The 17,182-nt window shown below is 47.1% G+C and overlaps 2 protein-coding genes and 1 long non-coding RNA gene across 4 annotated transcripts; 1 reads left to right on the top strand and 2 right to left on the bottom strand.

The window, feature by feature from the left end:
• Positions 1-2,754: 2,754 nt before the first annotated feature.
• On the top strand, positions 2,755-4,417 carry LOC120703397. The gene has a single exon (XM_039987459.1). The coding sequence runs from the start codon at positions 2,910-2,912 to the stop codon at positions 4,092-4,094; it is 1,185 nt and encodes a 394-aa protein (XP_039843393.1). The 5' UTR covers positions 2,755-2,909; the 3' UTR covers positions 4,095-4,417.
• A 2,511-nt stretch (positions 4,418-6,928) lies between these two features.
• LOC120703396 lies at positions 6,929-11,748 on the bottom strand. 2 transcript variants are annotated; one of them, XR_005686938.1, is made up of 6 exons: positions 11,102-11,748; positions 10,110-10,350; positions 9,678-9,832; positions 9,093-9,216; positions 7,488-7,926; positions 6,929-7,385 (listed from the first exon to the last, which is right to left on the bottom strand). It is a non-coding gene; the product is annotated as an uncharacterized LOC120703396 (long non-coding RNA). The 2 variants fall into 2 exon arrangements; XR_005686939.1 differs by having other exon boundaries at positions 6,930-7,385; positions 7,488-7,887.
• Positions 11,749-11,772: 24 nt separating this feature from the next.
• Positions 11,773-13,191, bottom strand: LOC120703394 (ricin B-like lectin R40C1). Its single transcript, XM_039987458.1, has 2 exons — positions 12,818-13,191; positions 11,773-12,671 (listed from the first exon to the last, which is right to left on the bottom strand). The coding sequence occupies exons 1-2, from the start codon at positions 13,088-13,090 to the stop codon at positions 12,165-12,167; spliced, it is 780 nt and encodes a 259-aa protein (XP_039843392.1). The 5' UTR covers positions 13,091-13,191; the 3' UTR covers positions 11,773-12,164.
• Between the last annotated feature and the right edge of the window lie 3,991 nt (positions 13,192-17,182).

Genomic DNA, 17,182 nt, shown 5'->3' with positions numbered 1-17,182 from the left:
ATGCTTCTTGAAATTCTTCCACAAATGCCTCATACATTCTCTATGTTCGACACCAGGATACACATCCTTCACAGCCTCACCTAGTCCTTTGCATGCATCTGTGCTGACAGCCAAACTTGTTGGTGTACCAATAGCCGCCTTTAAGTTCTGGATAAACCATGTCCATCTCTCTGTGGACTCGGTTTCAATTACACCATAGGAAACCGGAAAAAGGCAATTATTTCCATCTACAGAAACAGCAGCTGCCAACTGACCCCTTGATCTTCCTGTCAGGTGGGTAGCATCTATAGCAATGTAGGGCCTGCATCCATGTAGAAAACCATCAATGCATGGTTTGAGGGCCACAAAGAATCTCCTAAAATAGACATCCCCTTGATGATTTTCAGTATCCAGCTCAACAATGCTTCCTGGAGCTGATTTGAGTAGCTCAGCTCTATATGTGGGCAGCAAGTCATAACTGTCATCCCATTTACCAAATATCATCTCTAGAGCCTTTTCCTTACCCCTGAAAACCTTGCTGTAAGGAACTTTTAGTGCGTACTTGTTCTTTAGCTTACGTTGTAACTCCGTAGGTCCCAAAGTTGAGTCCTCCTTCAAGAATTCAACCACCCTTTCAGCAACCCAATTATTTGATGCCATTGTGTCACCACACTGATTCACCGAACTGCATGTGTGCTTCGGACCGTTTGTCTTAACCTGCAAGGGAAATAAGCATCTAATTAAGATGACAATGTAACAAAATATCACAATTTATGGAAAACCAGCCCAACAAAAAAAGGAACTGCTATACCTTGCATCCAACACATTTCTTGCTAGTAGAGGCAAAAAAAGGTCCACTTGCAGCCTTGATCAGCTCTCATACACTTAGCTCGATATCGCTCATTATCTTTCTTCACAGTACAGAAAGCATAATCATTCAAGATTGCATGTTGGGTCAACGCCGATTTGCACTGATTCACATCACGAAACACACAACCAATATCAACACATGGAGCATTAACATCATAAGAACAATCAGGAACATCATCATTGTCATCTTCATCAACTATCTCAAGATCAGGCTCATACTCAGGGTTAGAGTACTCAGAGTCAGAAAATTCATCTAATTCAGAGTTAGAAGATGCAGCCAATTCAGAGTCATAGCTGCTATCACTCAATACATCATTTGTGACTTTCATGTGCACTTTGGTAAGCTCATTTGTATACTGACTAGACTGTGTTGGATCTATGAAAGGATCCAAATCAATAGGTGAAGTACTCGAAAGGTTCCGAACACTAGGGTGAAGCCTGCGCTTGGTCGGTGAGAACTGCAATGGCCCTTCAAAGTCATTGATTTGACCAACAATATGGACTTCCCCCTTGTCTTTGTTGAGCTCAAACCACTCGGACAGCAGTTCATCAGATGTAATCTCAATACAATCATCCTCCACTGCCCGCCACAAAGAAATGTATTGCTTTGAACCCCATACAAAGTTTTCACCAATGAAATCTACCAACTTTAGCAAGCTATAGTCATGGCGGTCAACAGTTGTAGTCAATGTTTCCCTCTTTCTATATGTCTTTGGTCCCCCATCCAGCAAGCTCCAATGTGCCCGAACCATAACAACAAGTTTTATGTGATTGTCATTTGTCCTACAAACCAGAGCTTATTCTATAAGCTAGTTCATTCTAAAGATCTAATCAAACAACCTAATTTGTCCACTGCAGAAAGGATGAAGTTGAAGAAACTTACCCAAGCTGTTCCATCGTCGCCGGGTCATCGCGTCGGTCTCCTGGTTGGCTCGCAGGCACGCAGCGCCCGTCACCCATCGCCAGCCAGTCGCCGCGCCGGCCCCCGCAGTCGCCCGCGGCTCACGCCTGCCAGCCGCGCGGGCTGCCTGCCGCGGCAGCGCCGAGCAGCCCGAGCCGCGCCGATCCCCGCTCGCCGCGTCCCCGAGCCGCGTCGGTCCTGCCCGCCTGCAGCCGCACCGGTCGCCGCGTCCCCGAGCCGGGTCGGTGCCCGCCCGCTTGCAGCCGCGCCGGTCGCCGCTCGCTCGCCGCGTCCCCGCAGCCGCCCGCCGCTGGAGCCGCTCGACGCCGGTACCCGCGCGCCGCGTCCTCGCACCTGCTGGGGCCGCCCGGATCTGAGGCCCGCCACCCGCGTCCCCGCACCCGGCCGCCGGCCGCCGGCCGACCGCTCCAAACCCTACCTCCGCTTGCAGGTCACGGGAAACAGAAGAGCATCTACGGTTGTGGGAGGGGAGGAGTTTGTCTTTTGGATAAAGGGTAGTATAGTCTTTTCCGCTTTTTTCTTTTTTTGCGATTTTTTTTGAGAGTATTATTGAAGTCCTACTCACGGTGTTAAGAAACAGGGGCAGACGGCGTCTTCGATTTCGAAAACCTGGGGCAAACATGCAAAGTTTAAAAAGTAAGGGCAAACGTGCAGTTACATCTCAAAATAAGGGCAGTTATGCAATTGTCCCAACTATATTAGATGCACTATTCAATTCTAAATTATACTATTCGAAATGTTATTCACACAATTATGGATTTACTATTGTACCTTTGATCAAATAAAAAGATTCGGAAAGGCAATTATCCCACTCATCTCCCTTGGTGCGGATCCACCAATTAATTTACTTTATTTTATGCCACTCTATAATTTACTTCTTTGAATCCCCCCCCCCCCCCCCCCCCCCCCCCCCCCCCCCCCCCCCCCGCTTCCAACGCGGGCAACGTTCGAAACCGAGCGACTCGCTTTTTCCTTCCAAAATCGGAGAACAAAGGGGCGGACGGCGCGAGAAAGCGCGGCGCGGGCGAGCGAGGCCGCGGCAGCCGGCGCGCGAGCGGCCCGGAGCTCGGCGGCGTGCTACCTGAGCGCGAGCAGAAGAAATCCGTTTCCCCAGCCAGATCCAATCGTGACTACTCTCATGGCAGAAGCGGCCGGCGGCGGCCCCCCGCTCCCCGAGGATCTCGTGATCTCTGAGATCCTGACGCGTCTGCCAGTGATGCCCCTCCTCCGGTGCCGCGCCGTCTGCCGCTCCTGGCGCCGCCGGCTCACCTTCGACGCCAAATTCCTCCTCGCCCACCACCGTCGCCAGCCCTCGCTCCCGCTCCTCACCACCTGGGACGCGGACACGCACGAGAGAAGGATCGACGCCCTGGACCACCGCACCGGCGAGCGGCATCCTGTCGGCCGGGCCGCTGCCTCCGATGACGACATCCACGTGCTCGCTTCCTGCGACGGCCTCATCATCCTCTATGCCTACGGCGGCCTCGAGATCTGCAACCCGGCGACCCGCCAGCGCGCGCCCCTCACGCTGCTCCACGGCGCCGCCTGCATCTCCGCGCTCTACCCTCACCGCCCATCCGGGTCGCACCGAGTGCTGTGCTGCTTCAAGAGGGCCGAGGACGGCCACGCCGTGTACCACGTGCACACCGTCGGGTCCGGCGAGCTCAGGTGCGTCGGAGAGCCTCCCGGGCCGTGGGCGTCCGGGGATCTGGCGATGGCGGTGGCGATGGATTTCCTTGACCCGCCTGTCCTGGCAGACGGCAGGATCTACTGGCACCCGTTGAAGCTGCCCAGCGGCAACGACGAGGGCAAGGTCAACAACATGCTGGTGTTCGACACCATGTCCGAGTCCTTCCAGCATTTGCTGTCGCCTGTTGATGGCCCCTTTCTTGAGCTGTTTGAGATGAACAGCGGCGCTCTTGGATTGCACCACTACCGCGGCAGCTCGACTGATCTTTGGGTGCTAAAGGATCACCAGAGCTGGTTCTGGTCGTTGAATAGCCGGATCAAATTGGACGTGCCATTTTTCTCTCTGCTGCCGGTACTGGACCCAGAAGGAGATGTGCTCGTCCGTTCTGACAGAGGGGAATCAGGCATCCTCTGGCAATATCTGCATCACATTTCTGGTGCCAATGGCAGATTGTTGGCACGGTATGAATGGAGTGTTTATCTGAGGCTTACCAGGCATAGGTTGAAAGAGAGCCTTGTCCGCCATGACATCTTCTTGATGCAAGGTAATACTGGTGGTATGGATGAAAAACCATTGTTCGATGGCTTGTCAACTGTGGCGGTGCTTCGTGATGATAATTCTGAGTCACGTTGAGAAACAACGGTATTAGTCTGTGCTGGCAAGCTGTTTCATCTAATCAGGATGGAGTCACTCCTGATGATCCTGAACTGTCTAGTAATAAGAGCGCTGCAGAATAGTAATAACCTGAAACTATACCTTGAGTCTGGTATTTATTTTCTCTTTTCACATTAGTCATGCACACACTTTATTTTGGTTATGTCATGCCTTTTTAACCTTGTGTCTTTTATTTGTAATAACTTGCAAGTTTCTCTGTGGTAATCAAGTGATGCTGCATAGGGATTTCAGTAGGCTGATATGTCTGCCTCTCTGTGTAAGCACACAATTTTGATTTTGTATTTCTTAGCTGTGCAAAGTCTGGGTAGGTCGCGAAGTATCCAATAAGCAGCAACAATACGATGAGTAATCTGTAATCAATTGATGCTGCACCGAGATTTAGATAAGCAACTCCCAGTTTAAACTTCTCTACTTTGATTTTTTCATTAGGCCTTTTCCGATCCCTATTTGTGTACTCGTGTTTAGCACACAATTTCAATCTGTATATTTTTCCCATCTGTGCTGCTCCTGGCATACCCCATTTGCTGTTCTTGACTTTCTTTCTTTCAGTAAGCCTTTTTAAATATAAAGCTTTGAGCTACTGAATTGTGTTGTGAGTAAAATTAGTGCTTGCATGCAGATTTTAGCATATGAATAAGGTCCTGTTTGATCCCTAGGAATAACAACTAATTGACAAGTTGTCTCTAAAGATCCAAACATGCAGACTAATTTTTAGTCCACTAGTCATATACTAGTTGTTAGTCCATTACTCCACATACATAATAGGGATAGTTGTTAGTCCTAGTCCATCCAAACAGGCCATAAATAACCTGCCGGACTAATAGGACCATGAAGTCTAACACTATCTGACTGTAAGTCTGGTATCCTGGGTGCATTTCACTCAACTGTCTCAGTGTCAATGGTAGTAGTGTGATTAAGTAGCATGTTTGCTTCATGGGATTGGGAATCAATATTTCTGTTTTACCTTATTTGTTGCCTCTGTATAAACCATGGTTTTGTTTCTATTATTGGCATGTTGTCTTTATCGAAATGAAAAATATACTATATATGGAGTGTAGATGCATCTTATAAACTTATGGAGAAATGTGTATCATTAGTATCATATCTGACATACACTAAATACCATTCTATCAATGTAGAAATGTGCTCTTAGAAGTTGTGTTCCAGTATTTTAGAATTTGTATATCAAAAAGTAGGCTTCAAACAACATATGTGTGCGATCTGACTTTGTAAATTAGGAAGCTGGCTATCCCTTGATTTTCAGTGGTCATAGACACTCGTTATCTGACTTTGTAGAATATCAAGGCTGCTGTGGACCTCTTCTGTTTTTAGGAGTTTTCTATTTTACAAAATAAAGATGTGCTTTTTGAGTTACTGATGATAATTTTGGTATATCTATCTTACCTAGGATGGTATTGGTGACGACCAATACTGGTTTTTAGATACTAACAATCACAAAAGCCTTGATACCGCCTCCACTCTTCACCACTCACTTGTTTTATATTGATTAGGGTGGAAACTCTATTTTTATAAAACAAAAATAATATATAACTTGTATCTAAGGCTTGCATAAAATTAAAGTGCAAACTTTGTAGATCAAAATGCAACTTTGATTAGTGAATATAGGTGCTGCTTGCTAGTGTATTTAAAAGCTCAAAAAGTGAATTAGATGTTCTTTTCAGCCTTTGCAACTCAATTTGACTAATGACATTGCCATTTTGGCAATTGATTTCTGTTAAAAACTGCGAGACAAAGGTGTGATGTTTCTCCTCTAGGGTTTAGTCTAAACATAGCTTTAGACCTTGGACCAGTATTTAGCCTTGTTTGTGTCTGTGTTGGTCACTGTTTAAATACTACAAAAAAGTTGCTAAAATTTTATCATGTTTAAACATGTTTTTCCTCAGTCTGCACGCTCTGGTCCAGTGTTGAGAGTGCCATGTTGTCATCCTTGTTTCTCTCGCTCTGGTCAGTCTTGCCGTGACTTCTGTTTAGCTGGGAAGATGTTAGTACAACCTCACCGACAGTGGTGTTGGATTAGTCTCAACCGAGCCTATATGTGTTTTGGGCACGCTTTAAAACTCGTGCATGCTCTCTGTGTCCCGGTTTTGACCAGTGCGCGCCGTCGGTACAGATTGTTGTGGCTGGCTGCTGCAGCTACAGGACCTGCTGCAGCCATCTACATGCTTCTGCGGCACTACATATGACTGCTACAGCTGCAGCTCTAAAAAACGGCTGCTTGGCTGGGCTGTGCAATACACAGGATTAGTAAATCATATCGTATATGGGCATTATTGCTATCTGTTTGTTGCCCAATTAAAGGAGGGGAATTGTCATGCACTTGACGTGTTCATAGATAATAGTGGCTTCATTCGTATACGAGCCCCAAACGGCTTCACCTTTTAAAAAAAACCTGATTCCATCCCAATTAGTTTTATTATTAGCAGTAGAGATAACGGAAGGTCCAGCAGCAATGGCAGATATTGTCCGACTGGTTACGTAGGCTTGTCCTGCAATGGTCGTTGAGTTTACAAGCGCAAGACCCTTGAGAATCTGAAGTATGTAGGATTGGAACTCATATGCAAACTATGGTTGACAGGGCGTTTATTTACTTGACAAGATCTCGTGGACCAACAGATTACCCAACATGATATTATTATAGTTGGATATACAGCTGTAGGCACTAGATTTTGCATTCAGTACAACGATAGCCTAGACACATGGGTAGACAACAATGATGTGATTATTCAGCAAACTGGATTACACAACAATATAAGAATAATACAACAAATAGTGATAAAATAGTATGAAGAATATTTTAAAAGATAAAGCTCACCGTTACAAATGCGTGACCGCAAGAATGGCCTAAATCGGAGGTACAGGCAAAAAGTAATAATCATTTTAAGATCTAAATATTTAATTGTAAATAGAAAAAATTAAAACCACCCACCAAAACAGTCCGATGGTCAAATTTGAACGGTTTTGATAGTTGAATGGCCAAAGATATCCGGTTTTGGAATTCGATGGCCAAAACCAAACTGAGGCCAGAATTGGATGGTCAAAAATAGACTTTTTCCTAATAATTACTGCATGCTAAAACTTGAGGACAAAAATGGCATCAGGGATGAAGCCTCAGTCTTCTTCCTCACTTCCTCAGCATGCCTTACGGTGGCAAGGTGGAAGGGTGGTGCATGAAAATAGCCGCGAAGCCCTTGTCTTCTTCCACATCTGCAGCACTGCCTTTATGGTCACCTGAAAAGGACGACGGCCGGTGTGCATCAAGAGCCTGTTGGAGTGGAAAAGGAGGATGGTATGTATGCAAGGGCGATGCAAGAATACTGAGCACAGAATTACCATGAATGGGAAGTGTGATTGTCTTTGTTGGTCCCTGTGGCAATTGCCGTGCGGCGGCATGCCCAGACGCTCATCTAGGGTGATTGCTCCCGCCGCGAGCTGCCCGGCAATGAGCATGATCGGTGCCAGTGGAAGGATAGCCCTGATCCCCATACTGCATGCTTAAATCTTCTTGATCCGATAGTTCGGACCGCCATTTATAGAACATGACCACAAATATCTGCTGATAGTCTGGCTTCATTATTATTGAATCTGCTTGAATTTAATGTCACGTGGTCTTTAGTCTAGGGAATCAATATCTCTTGGGCATGACTAGCTCAATCATAAGTAATCTGGGCCTTGCTTGTCTTGTTTCAGCTAGGTCGTACCTAGCTGCAGAATGAAAATCGCCGGCCAAACGCTGGAGCAAAATTTGTGGAGGATTAGTTGCACATTTCCCCTGCCACATTTTCCGATAAAGATTACATCTAGATCATCTATGAACAGTTGACTATCCAGTTGGCTCTATCCAGGAGCCTGAAGAACATTTAGTCAATAGGAAAAACGTGGGAATAGTATAAGAAACTTCAAGTAAAATAAAAAAGATATAACGCCAACAATGACATGCAACAACATTTTTCCTATCCTACTATATAAGAAAGTAAATATTTCCAATCAGAATAAATTCAGCACACAGATACATTTTCCATAGTGCAGGCCGTACCGGACCAAAGCCTGGCTAAGGGGCCAAAACACCCAACCAAACAAACATGGCTGCAATTTGGAAGCCTAGCTAGCCTATGGTGCACCCAACCAATCACACCCTGTGTTTTGGGCATGCTTTAAAACTCGTGCATGCTCTCTGTGTCCCGGTTTTGGCTAGTGCGCGCGGCCACCACGCATGGCCATCGGTACACATTGTTACGGCTGCGGTTACAGCTGTTGCAGAAGCTACAGGACCTGCTGCAGCCATCTACAAGCTTCTGCAGCACTACATATGACTGCTACAGCTGCAGCTCTAAAAAGCCGCTGCTTGGCTGCAGCTCCAGCCGAACGGCTGAATGGCTGGGCTGTGCAGTACACAGTCGGATGAAGGGGAATTGTCATGCACTTGACGTGTTCATAGATAATAGTGGCTTCATTCGTATATGAACCCCAAAAGGGTTCTCCCAAAACGGCTTCACAAGTGAAGCCAAGGGCGGTGAAGCTAAAAAAAATTAACTTCATCCGACTTCTATTTATTTTTACCTCGACTTACAAAACGGTTTCATGCTATGCCTCAATTTGCACGAAATAGGTGAAGCTGAAGCCGATAAAAGCCCTACCAAACAGGTTTGGATGTGTGCTAAAAAAATGCTTAAATTTAACCCTAGATTAGATATGATAACAGGGCTAAATATGGGCTAATGAGAGCTAATCAAAGGCTAATAGGCTAGATCAACAATTAGTTTATATTTAATCCTACTATTTGGCCAAAAAATAAGTAAAATAAAGTAAAGCCTTTTGGATCAAACACACCCTAAATCTAAAGGGAAGAGAACGCATTGGCCATCAACCAAAATACCAGACATGGTGTGACTCATATTGAAGTACATATGCTCTGGTCTGTTTCATTACTAGCATTACCATGAGTTCTGATGAGACATACGGGCATGCTTCTTGACTTTATTATATGATTTGCCATAAGTAGGGCTCCATGTCTTCATCTTCGCTAACGCAGACTATTGTCATTTAAGAAGATCCAGCTCACCTGAAAAGGGAAATTGGCGAGGACAATTCACAGATCCAGATACGTGAACTCGGCTATAATATACATGGTTTAAAGAAAAATGCCAAAGCATGTTGCAGTTTCAAAATCCGCAACAATGCCCAACATAAATACTCCCTCCATTCCAAAATGTAGGTCGTTTTAGCTCTTCTAAGTTCATCAATCTTGCTATGTAGACATTATATATATATATATATATATATATATATATATATATATATATATATGTGTGTGTGTGTGTGTGTGTGCGTGCGCGCGCGCGCATAGCGAAATTGATGATCCTAGAAAAGCCAAAACGACCTACAATTTAAAATGGAGGGAGTATTGTATTTAGTATAAGGTACAGTGCATCAGACCATCAGTCGTCAGTGCAAACCAACTACACCCATACAACCCCAGCATAGTTCACCGGAGGCAAGATCCATCTTCTCTCGCAGCAGTACCTAATGACAGAACTGAACTAAACGCACATGGGGGCACATTATCACCACAGATCAAACACAACTTCACTCTAGTAGCACCGCAGCAGATGAGAGCCTCATCTCTGGAACTCTAAACCAAGGGCAATGACCAATGCATAGCTGCAGCACAGCAATTTCTGCAAACACAAGAAACAACTACAAGGCATTACCAACCTTCTCGATGCCAAGCATGCTAATCCTGAAAGGCTATAAATTATCAGCCTACCACTTTATGGCATTCTTTTAATGGTTGTCGTCTTGTTAGGATGTGCGATTGTGCAAAAGTTTCAACAGTGGAAATCAAAATTTTGAGAAAAGCCGTGGCAATTTAGTAGGAGCTTGGGAAATGTGATCTTGCGTAAGGAGATTTACACTGCTCAAGGCAAGCTATATGTGTGCTGTAGGGAGACTTACACTAGGGGACAATCTTCCACTGAAAGTGCAAGTTGTCTTCCAGTCCCAGATTCCAATCCAAGAGCATGAGTTTGGTGTCATCGTGCACCCCACCATGGTCCTTATCCACATGGAAGACACTGAAGTTGAGGGAGATATCGCACAACATGTGTATGAACCCAAAGCCATCCCCCATGTCACGGCCCTTCGACAACATTGTGAACTCATCCAAGTAGCACGGATTGGATGCCTTAAGCTTCAGCTGTACATTGGATCAATCAAACATGCAAAAAAAATCTATTATTCACTTTCCTTCTCTAAAATAATGTTGCATGGTGAATGTTGATTACGAAAGGTTGAAGGTATACCCCTGCTTACAAAAATTAAAATTCATCCAAATCCAACATGAACGCATTAGATTTGAAACCTTGCAGCCTAGTAGAGATTCATTCAACAAAAACAAAAAACAGAAAGCCTTTAGCCCCAAGCAAGTTGGGGTTGGGTAGCCGTTCGAGAAACGTTGGAGTTGGGTAGGCTAGAGATGAAAACAAGCATCAGTACAGAGCATAAAAAAAAGGCAGTTCATGAAACAGTTTGGAACTTACTCCTATATTTTGAGAGCTCAAGAGCAGGGATGAAAATGGAACGGATATCCGTTCATCCATCCAACGGAAGGGTTCAGATACTAAATGGGATATTCTGTATCTGAATCATGATACTCAACATCTAATCCAGATCCAAATCCAAATACTCAAAGTCGGATATTTGATATGTGTATAGGGTGTGTGTATATCAATATCCGACACATCTGACACTATCTATACCTGAATCCGAACCCGAGAAAAAAATATATAAATATCTACCCAGATCCAATCCGTTTTCATCCCTAGTCTCGAGACTTTATTTGGCAAGGTTGCAGGATTGAAGGGTTTGAAAAAGAAAGCTTCATGACTAGTTAGTGTTTGATATTAATCATGTGATGGTAGATTGAACAAGGGTGAATGGTTGCTTACAGGATTGCCCTGGTCTGTGGAACCATCGGTGGCGTCACCGGTGACTCTGTTGACGAGGACAAAAGCGGGTAGCCTTCCAAGTCCCTGATCCGGCTCCCAAGCCTCTTGTCCTGGATCCAGTGCTGGTACTCGTCGTCGGCGTCGGTACACTGCTAGAAATATTGCCATTTGTACCGGTCTGCAACCCCCTATTAATACCGGGTAACCGACCGGTATCGCTTGGCCGGTACTATTTAGTACCGGTCAAGTTGCCCGGTACTAAAAGATCTTTTAGTACCGGTCGGTAGTCTTTGTGTCCAAACGCGTAGGTTTTCTTTCCCTCCTTTTTTTCGTTTTCATTTTCATTTTTTTTCTCTTTTTCCTTTTTTTTCCTTTTCCACCACACAGTCATTACAATCAAAAAATCACATCACAATCACAAGAATATATTTCCACACCAGTCATCACAATCACAAGAATACCTTTTACAATCAGCAAAATACATTTCACAATAACAAATTTCAGAAGAATACATCTCACAATCACAAATTTCACAGAATACAATCACAATCACCGGAGGAAGAGCAGGCAGCTCCGCGCGCCGCCAGGAGGCCGGCCTGGCCCCACGCGCCGCCGGGCTCTGCGCGCCGCCGGGAGGCCGGCCTGGCCCCGAGCGCCGCCGGGAGGCCTTGGCCCCGTGCGCCGCCGGGAGGCCGGCCAGGCCCTCGCGCGCCGCCGGCCTTGGCCCCGAGCGCCGCCGGGAGTCCGGCTTGGCCATGCGCTGCCGGGATGCCGCCTGCGGCCTGCCTAAGGAGAGGAGGGAGGGAGAGAGAGGATGAGAGGACTGAGTGGAGAGGACGATGGAGTGTAGAGGAGAGTATGAGGATGAGACTCAGCTTGGTGAGTGGTGGAGTGGATATTTTAAGGACGACGGAAGATTTTTTGGTTGGCATGGTTAGTACCGGACGGAGGCTATGTCCGGTACAAATAGAATACTTTTTGTACCGGACGGTGTCTCTAACCGGTATTAAATTTTGTGGGTGCTATTTAGTACCGGCTAGAGCTACCAGCCGGTACTAAATCGTTACTTCTTGACGTCAGTAGTGGTTTCAGCCGGTACTATTCGACTCTCAGGATACTGTGTATACCGTCCGGTACTAAATTGATCTTTAGTACCGGGCCAAAGTGCGCCCGGTACTAACGTGCAGGGATGAATGTGCCGTTTTCTAGTAGTAGTGTTAGGCGCGAGGCAGACAGCACCTTGGCGCACGGTGTGGCTGCGGCTCTCGTCGGCCTTGCAGTAGATGCGGCAGGTGGGCTCGGAGAAAAGCCCGCCGCAGGTCTTGTTGGCCTCGACGCTCCAGTAGAGGATCTTCCAGCTCTGGGTGCTGCCCCCGGCCCACTCCGTGAGCGTGATGGTCGTGCCGTCTCGCACGCCGCCGCCGTCGTCCTCGTCGCGGGGCAAGGCGTCGAGGACCATGTCGACGTCGTGCAACAAGCGGATGCGGCCGAAGTCCCTGCCCAAGTGGCCGCTCTCCGTCCACAGCACCGACTCGTCGAAGTCCTCCGGGTTGAACTTCACCAGCCTCACCTGAAATCAAGGTTCCCCATCACATCATCCCGATCCGCATTCTTCCAAAATTCAATGATCCGAGAAGCATTCACGCAAACCGACGAATCGAACATTGTAGGGAGTAAAGGGGAAGGATCTAGAGCAAGGGGTGGGAGGGTAAATACCGGGTGGAAGGGGCCGAGCGAGTGCTGGACGGCGAGGCCGGTGGCCTTGTTGATGAGAGAGAAGACAGGCTTGCCCTCCTCATCCTCGATGCGCAGGCTGAAGCGGACGTCCTTGAACCAGTGCTGGTGCTCGTCGTCGGGGTCGGCGGGGGCAAGGACGAGGGCGCCTCTGCGGACGGCGAGGCAGAGCCCCTCGTCGGCCTTGCAGAAGACCTTGAAGGTGCCATCAGGGTTCAACCAGGGGTGCCCGAGCCCGGCCCCGAAGCCGTACATCTTCTCTGGCGGGTTTTGGGGAGGGAGAGGATGCGCTTGTTGGACCTTGGACGGAGGAAGGTGAAGCGATGCGGTGGCCAATTCTTACACGGTAAAATATTTGAGAAAATTCTTTATTTCACATGGAAAAAATAACTCCTTCCTTCCATGGTCCTAAATTTTTTTTCTTTCTTTATTTGACAACTACGTAGCATAGACGCTTGCCTCACGTGATTTAAAAAAAACTAATTAGCCTTTGATTGGAAAATGTATTGAATTATATACTAATTGAATTAATATTCAAATTAAATTCTAAAAATGCGTACCATAATAAACGTCACCGCTATCCTATAGTTTAGATCGATACGAACCTATTGCAACAGAAATGGAATTAAAACAATTAAGCCGATGACATTTAAAAATATAGAAATAAGGGTTTAAAGGTTATTAACTTTAGGAATAAATCCAATTTACCCCCCTGAATTTGTGAAGAAGTCTAAAATACCCCATGAACAACAAAACCAGACATATTGCCCCCTCAACTCTTAAAACCGTGCAAATCACCCCCCTTACTGGTTTTTACAGTGATTTTCGATGATGTCAGCATGTGGGTCCCACCCGTCAGCCTCTCTCCCCTATCCTCTTTTTCCTTTTTCTTCTTTTTTCTTTTTCTCTCTTTTCTCTTTCTTTTCTCTTTTCCCTTTCCCCCTGGCTCTCTCCTCTCCTCATCTTCTTCACAAGGCCCAGGCGGGGCGGCGCCCCCGCCTACCGGTGGTGGAGCTCCGGCCACGCCCCCAGGCAGGGCCCAGGCGGAGGCGGCGCCCCTACCTCCCGGCAGCGGAGCACCGGCCACACCCCCTGGTAGGGCCCAGGGGGCGGCGGGGCGACGCCCATGCCCCCCGGTGGCGGACCGGGCAGGCTCCTGCCATGCCCCCAGCAGACAGGGCCGAGGTGGGGCGACGGGGCGATGCCCCTGCCTCCCGGCGGCGGAGCTCCGGCCTCCGGCCGGCCCGGCTCCGGACCCACCGCCAGGAAGGGCCAAGGCGGGGGCGGCGTCCCTGCGTCCCGGCGGCGGAGCTCCGGCCGCCGGCTAGGCAGGCTCGCGGCGCCCTCCGGCCTACGCCTCCAGATCCGGCCCACTGCCGTCGCCTATTGCCACACGGAGGGGCGCGCGGAGCTCCACCAGGGCGAGGAGGAGACGCGCAGTGGCGGCCATGGCGGGGGCGGAGGCTCGCGGCGGCCAGGCGGCGGCGGCACTGGCGGCGCCCGGTAGGGAGAGCTGGAGGATGGCGAGCGCCAGCGGCGGTGGAGAGGTGATCGGAGAGGAGAGGGGAAAGAGGAGAGGGACTGACGTGTGGGACCCGCATGCTGACGTCAGCAAAACTACCATGAAAACCAGACAGGGGTGATTTACCCGGTTTTATAAGTTGAGGGGGGCAATATGTCTGGTTTTGTAGTTCAGGGGGTATTTTAGACTTCTTGACAAGTTCAGGGGGTAAATTGGACTTGTTCCTTAACCTTTATACTTCGGAGGTTAGCCGAAAGTTTCACAAGACACGTTGAGTAGTGCTCACGAATTGGAAAAAAAATCCTGAGTTAGTTATGCTAAAAGTCTAGGTTAAACTGGGAATTTTGTAAAACTACCGAGACTCATACTATATGATTCTATTTTAATTTTTTTTAGGAGGCCATTTTCAAACTGGCCAAATCCTTTATCCATGGACCATAGCGGATAACCTTGTGGAGGTGGCTGCACTTGTTGCCGGCCATGCCGGAGCTCTAACGGCCAGAGTTCAATGATGGGAGGCGCATGGAAAGGAGGAGACCGAGGGGAATCTATTCGTCACTACTAGAAAAAATGGCTTTAGTACCGGCCGGAAACCCTCGGTTTGTACCGGTTTTCCGATCGGTACCGCTTCTCCGGTAATAAGTGCGTGTGCACTTAGTACCGGTCACTTCACCCGATACTAAACGGTCTGTTTAGTACCGGTTGCTAACACCAACCGGTACTAAACCGCTGGCCACACCAGCACATGGGCCAAGCAGTTTAGTACCGATTGGTGATACCAACCGGTACTAAACGGATTTTTTTTATTTTTGATCCTTTATATTTGTTCTTTTTTCTTTTCAATTAATTAGTATTAGTAGTCATACTCGTAGCTGTTTGTGTATTCGTACTCGAATCTAGAATTCGTATTTGTACATGGAGCAGAGCAAATAAAAAAATTATATACATACATGGATAGAAGAAATGTTAGAAATTATATACATACATGGATAAAAGAAATTAATATTTATAAGTATGAATGCTCATAAGTTTTTCCGACAAATTCTTCAATAATTCTAATCATCTTCATCGTCATCGGCACCGGCATCGTTCTTGCGGCGTTTCTTTTTATCAGCTCGAGCCACACTTATCCTTGGATCGGAATGAAATTCACCTTTTGGATTTATCACCTCATCCAACAGGAATCCACAGAGTACTTCTTGAATTACCCTAATTATTTCCGTTTCGATGAAGTTCTCTTCATATTCCAAATCTGTCAACAACAAATAAACACCAATATTTTAATTTAGTACCTGCATGGAATTAGATGCAAGAAATTATTACTAATGTTATACGTACTTCGAATGTTTATTGTGTTATCATCTTGGTTTCTCTGCAAAAATAGTGCATGTGCTCACATATGTAGTATCCGCAAAGGTTGGTTCCTTGATTCTGTGTCAAACACTATTTACATATATCCATGTTATGAAATATTCATACTGTTTGAATAAATGAAAGTAGATGTGCGATATTCGTACCGGCTTGTTATGGTTGAATTCAAGTTCAGTCGTGTTGACGTGACTCCTAATTGTGCTTTGAGGAACCGAGACCATGCCCTTTGCATGATGTGTATGAGATTTTGATATTTTTCTGGTGGCTTCTTCAAGGAGTCCCACACAGTAACTCGGGACCGATCGATTTCGATCACAAGTAGGATCTAGTGGAAACTGTTGATACATACATATGGATAGAAGAAATGTTAGATATATAGAATTGACAGAAAACACTTACAAGTATGAGGGACTTGTCTAGGGCGTCTTGATGGAATATAAACAAAAAATGGTCAAAATCGATCCAAATGTCATCCATCCCCCGATGGAAATGGGTATGTTTAATTCGAGCGGCTAGCATTATATACCCCTCTGCACATGCTTTCAAGTACCACTCATGGAACTCACGCATTCTTGTTGGTAGGGTGTCAATCAACTCTGGCCACATCAGAGGTTCCCCCATTACAAATGGCTTTCTTCCTGCCCATTGGTGAACCGGGATTTTTTCATCACCTAGGAGCTGAGCTTTTGTGAGGTTCATTTCCTTGACAAACTCAGCAGTAGCTTCATCCTCTTTTGAAAGCAATAGTAGTGGGGGTATCGTTTTGTTGGGTTGTTCTCCGAGCTGGGGAACTCTCTGGATACTCTTCTTCTCCCATGACTTTGTGATCGAGCGGTCGTAGTCCGACATCGATTCTTTCTGCTTTGGTTGGCACATCGTGGATAGAAAGAATTTCTTCCCTGCTGGATCCACTGGTTCCTTTGGCGGAGGCTTCTTTGGCTTCACTGCTTGCGCACGTCTTTTTGCACCCAAGCAATCAATTCCTCATCAGTCATTTCATAACCTGACTTCTCTGGCGGGGGCTTCTCTTTCTTCTTGTGTTGTTGGGTCTTCTTCGGCCTTGGAGGTGGCGGTGGCGGTGGCGGCACCCAAGCAGATTGCTTCTTCTTTGTGGGGGGAGGCGGTGGCGGAGGCGGACTAACACTGGGGTCCCCGGAAGCGGCCGGTGACGGTGATGGACTAACACTGGGGTCCCGGGCTGCGGCCGGTGACGGTGGATCCATACTGGGGTACCCTTGAGCAGCTGGTGACCTCGGAGACGGGCTAGCATCCCTTTCTGCAATTCTTATGTACTGTTTCTTCTAACAGATCCAAGTGTGGACGGCCTGTCCTAGTTCCTCTTCTCCATCGCCTCTAGGGATCTCGAGGTCGAGGTCTTCCCATCCTTGCTAGACACGGTCAACCATGACTCTAGCATATCCTTCTGGAATCGTCATGCCATGGATTGTCCCGCC

Source organism: Panicum virgatum, chromosome 4K (genome assembly GCF_016808335.1).
Source record: "Panicum virgatum strain AP13 chromosome 4K, P.virgatum_v5, whole genome shotgun sequence".
Lineage (NCBI taxonomy): Eukaryota > Viridiplantae > Streptophyta > Magnoliopsida > Poales > Poaceae > Panicum > Panicum virgatum.
Note: the sequence above shows the minus strand (reverse complement) of the source record. Positions and strands in the feature narration are given on the sequence as shown.

What these genes read in the sequence shown, in the direction of transcription:
- LOC120703397 (XM_039987459.1), top strand. Translation starts at nt 2,910, where the DNA reads ATGGCAGAAGCGGCCGGCGGCGGCCCCCCGCTCCCCGAGGATCTCGTG.
- LOC120703394 (XM_039987458.1), bottom strand. Translation starts at nt 13,090, where the DNA reads ATGTACGGCTTCGGGGCCGGGCTCGGGCACCCCTGGTTGAACCCTGAT. An exon ending in CGCTCGGCCCCTTCCACCCG is followed by an intron (nt 12,672 to 12,817) that starts GTATTTACCCTC and finishes CCTTGATTTCAG; the next exon opens with GTGAGGCTGGTGAAGTTCAA.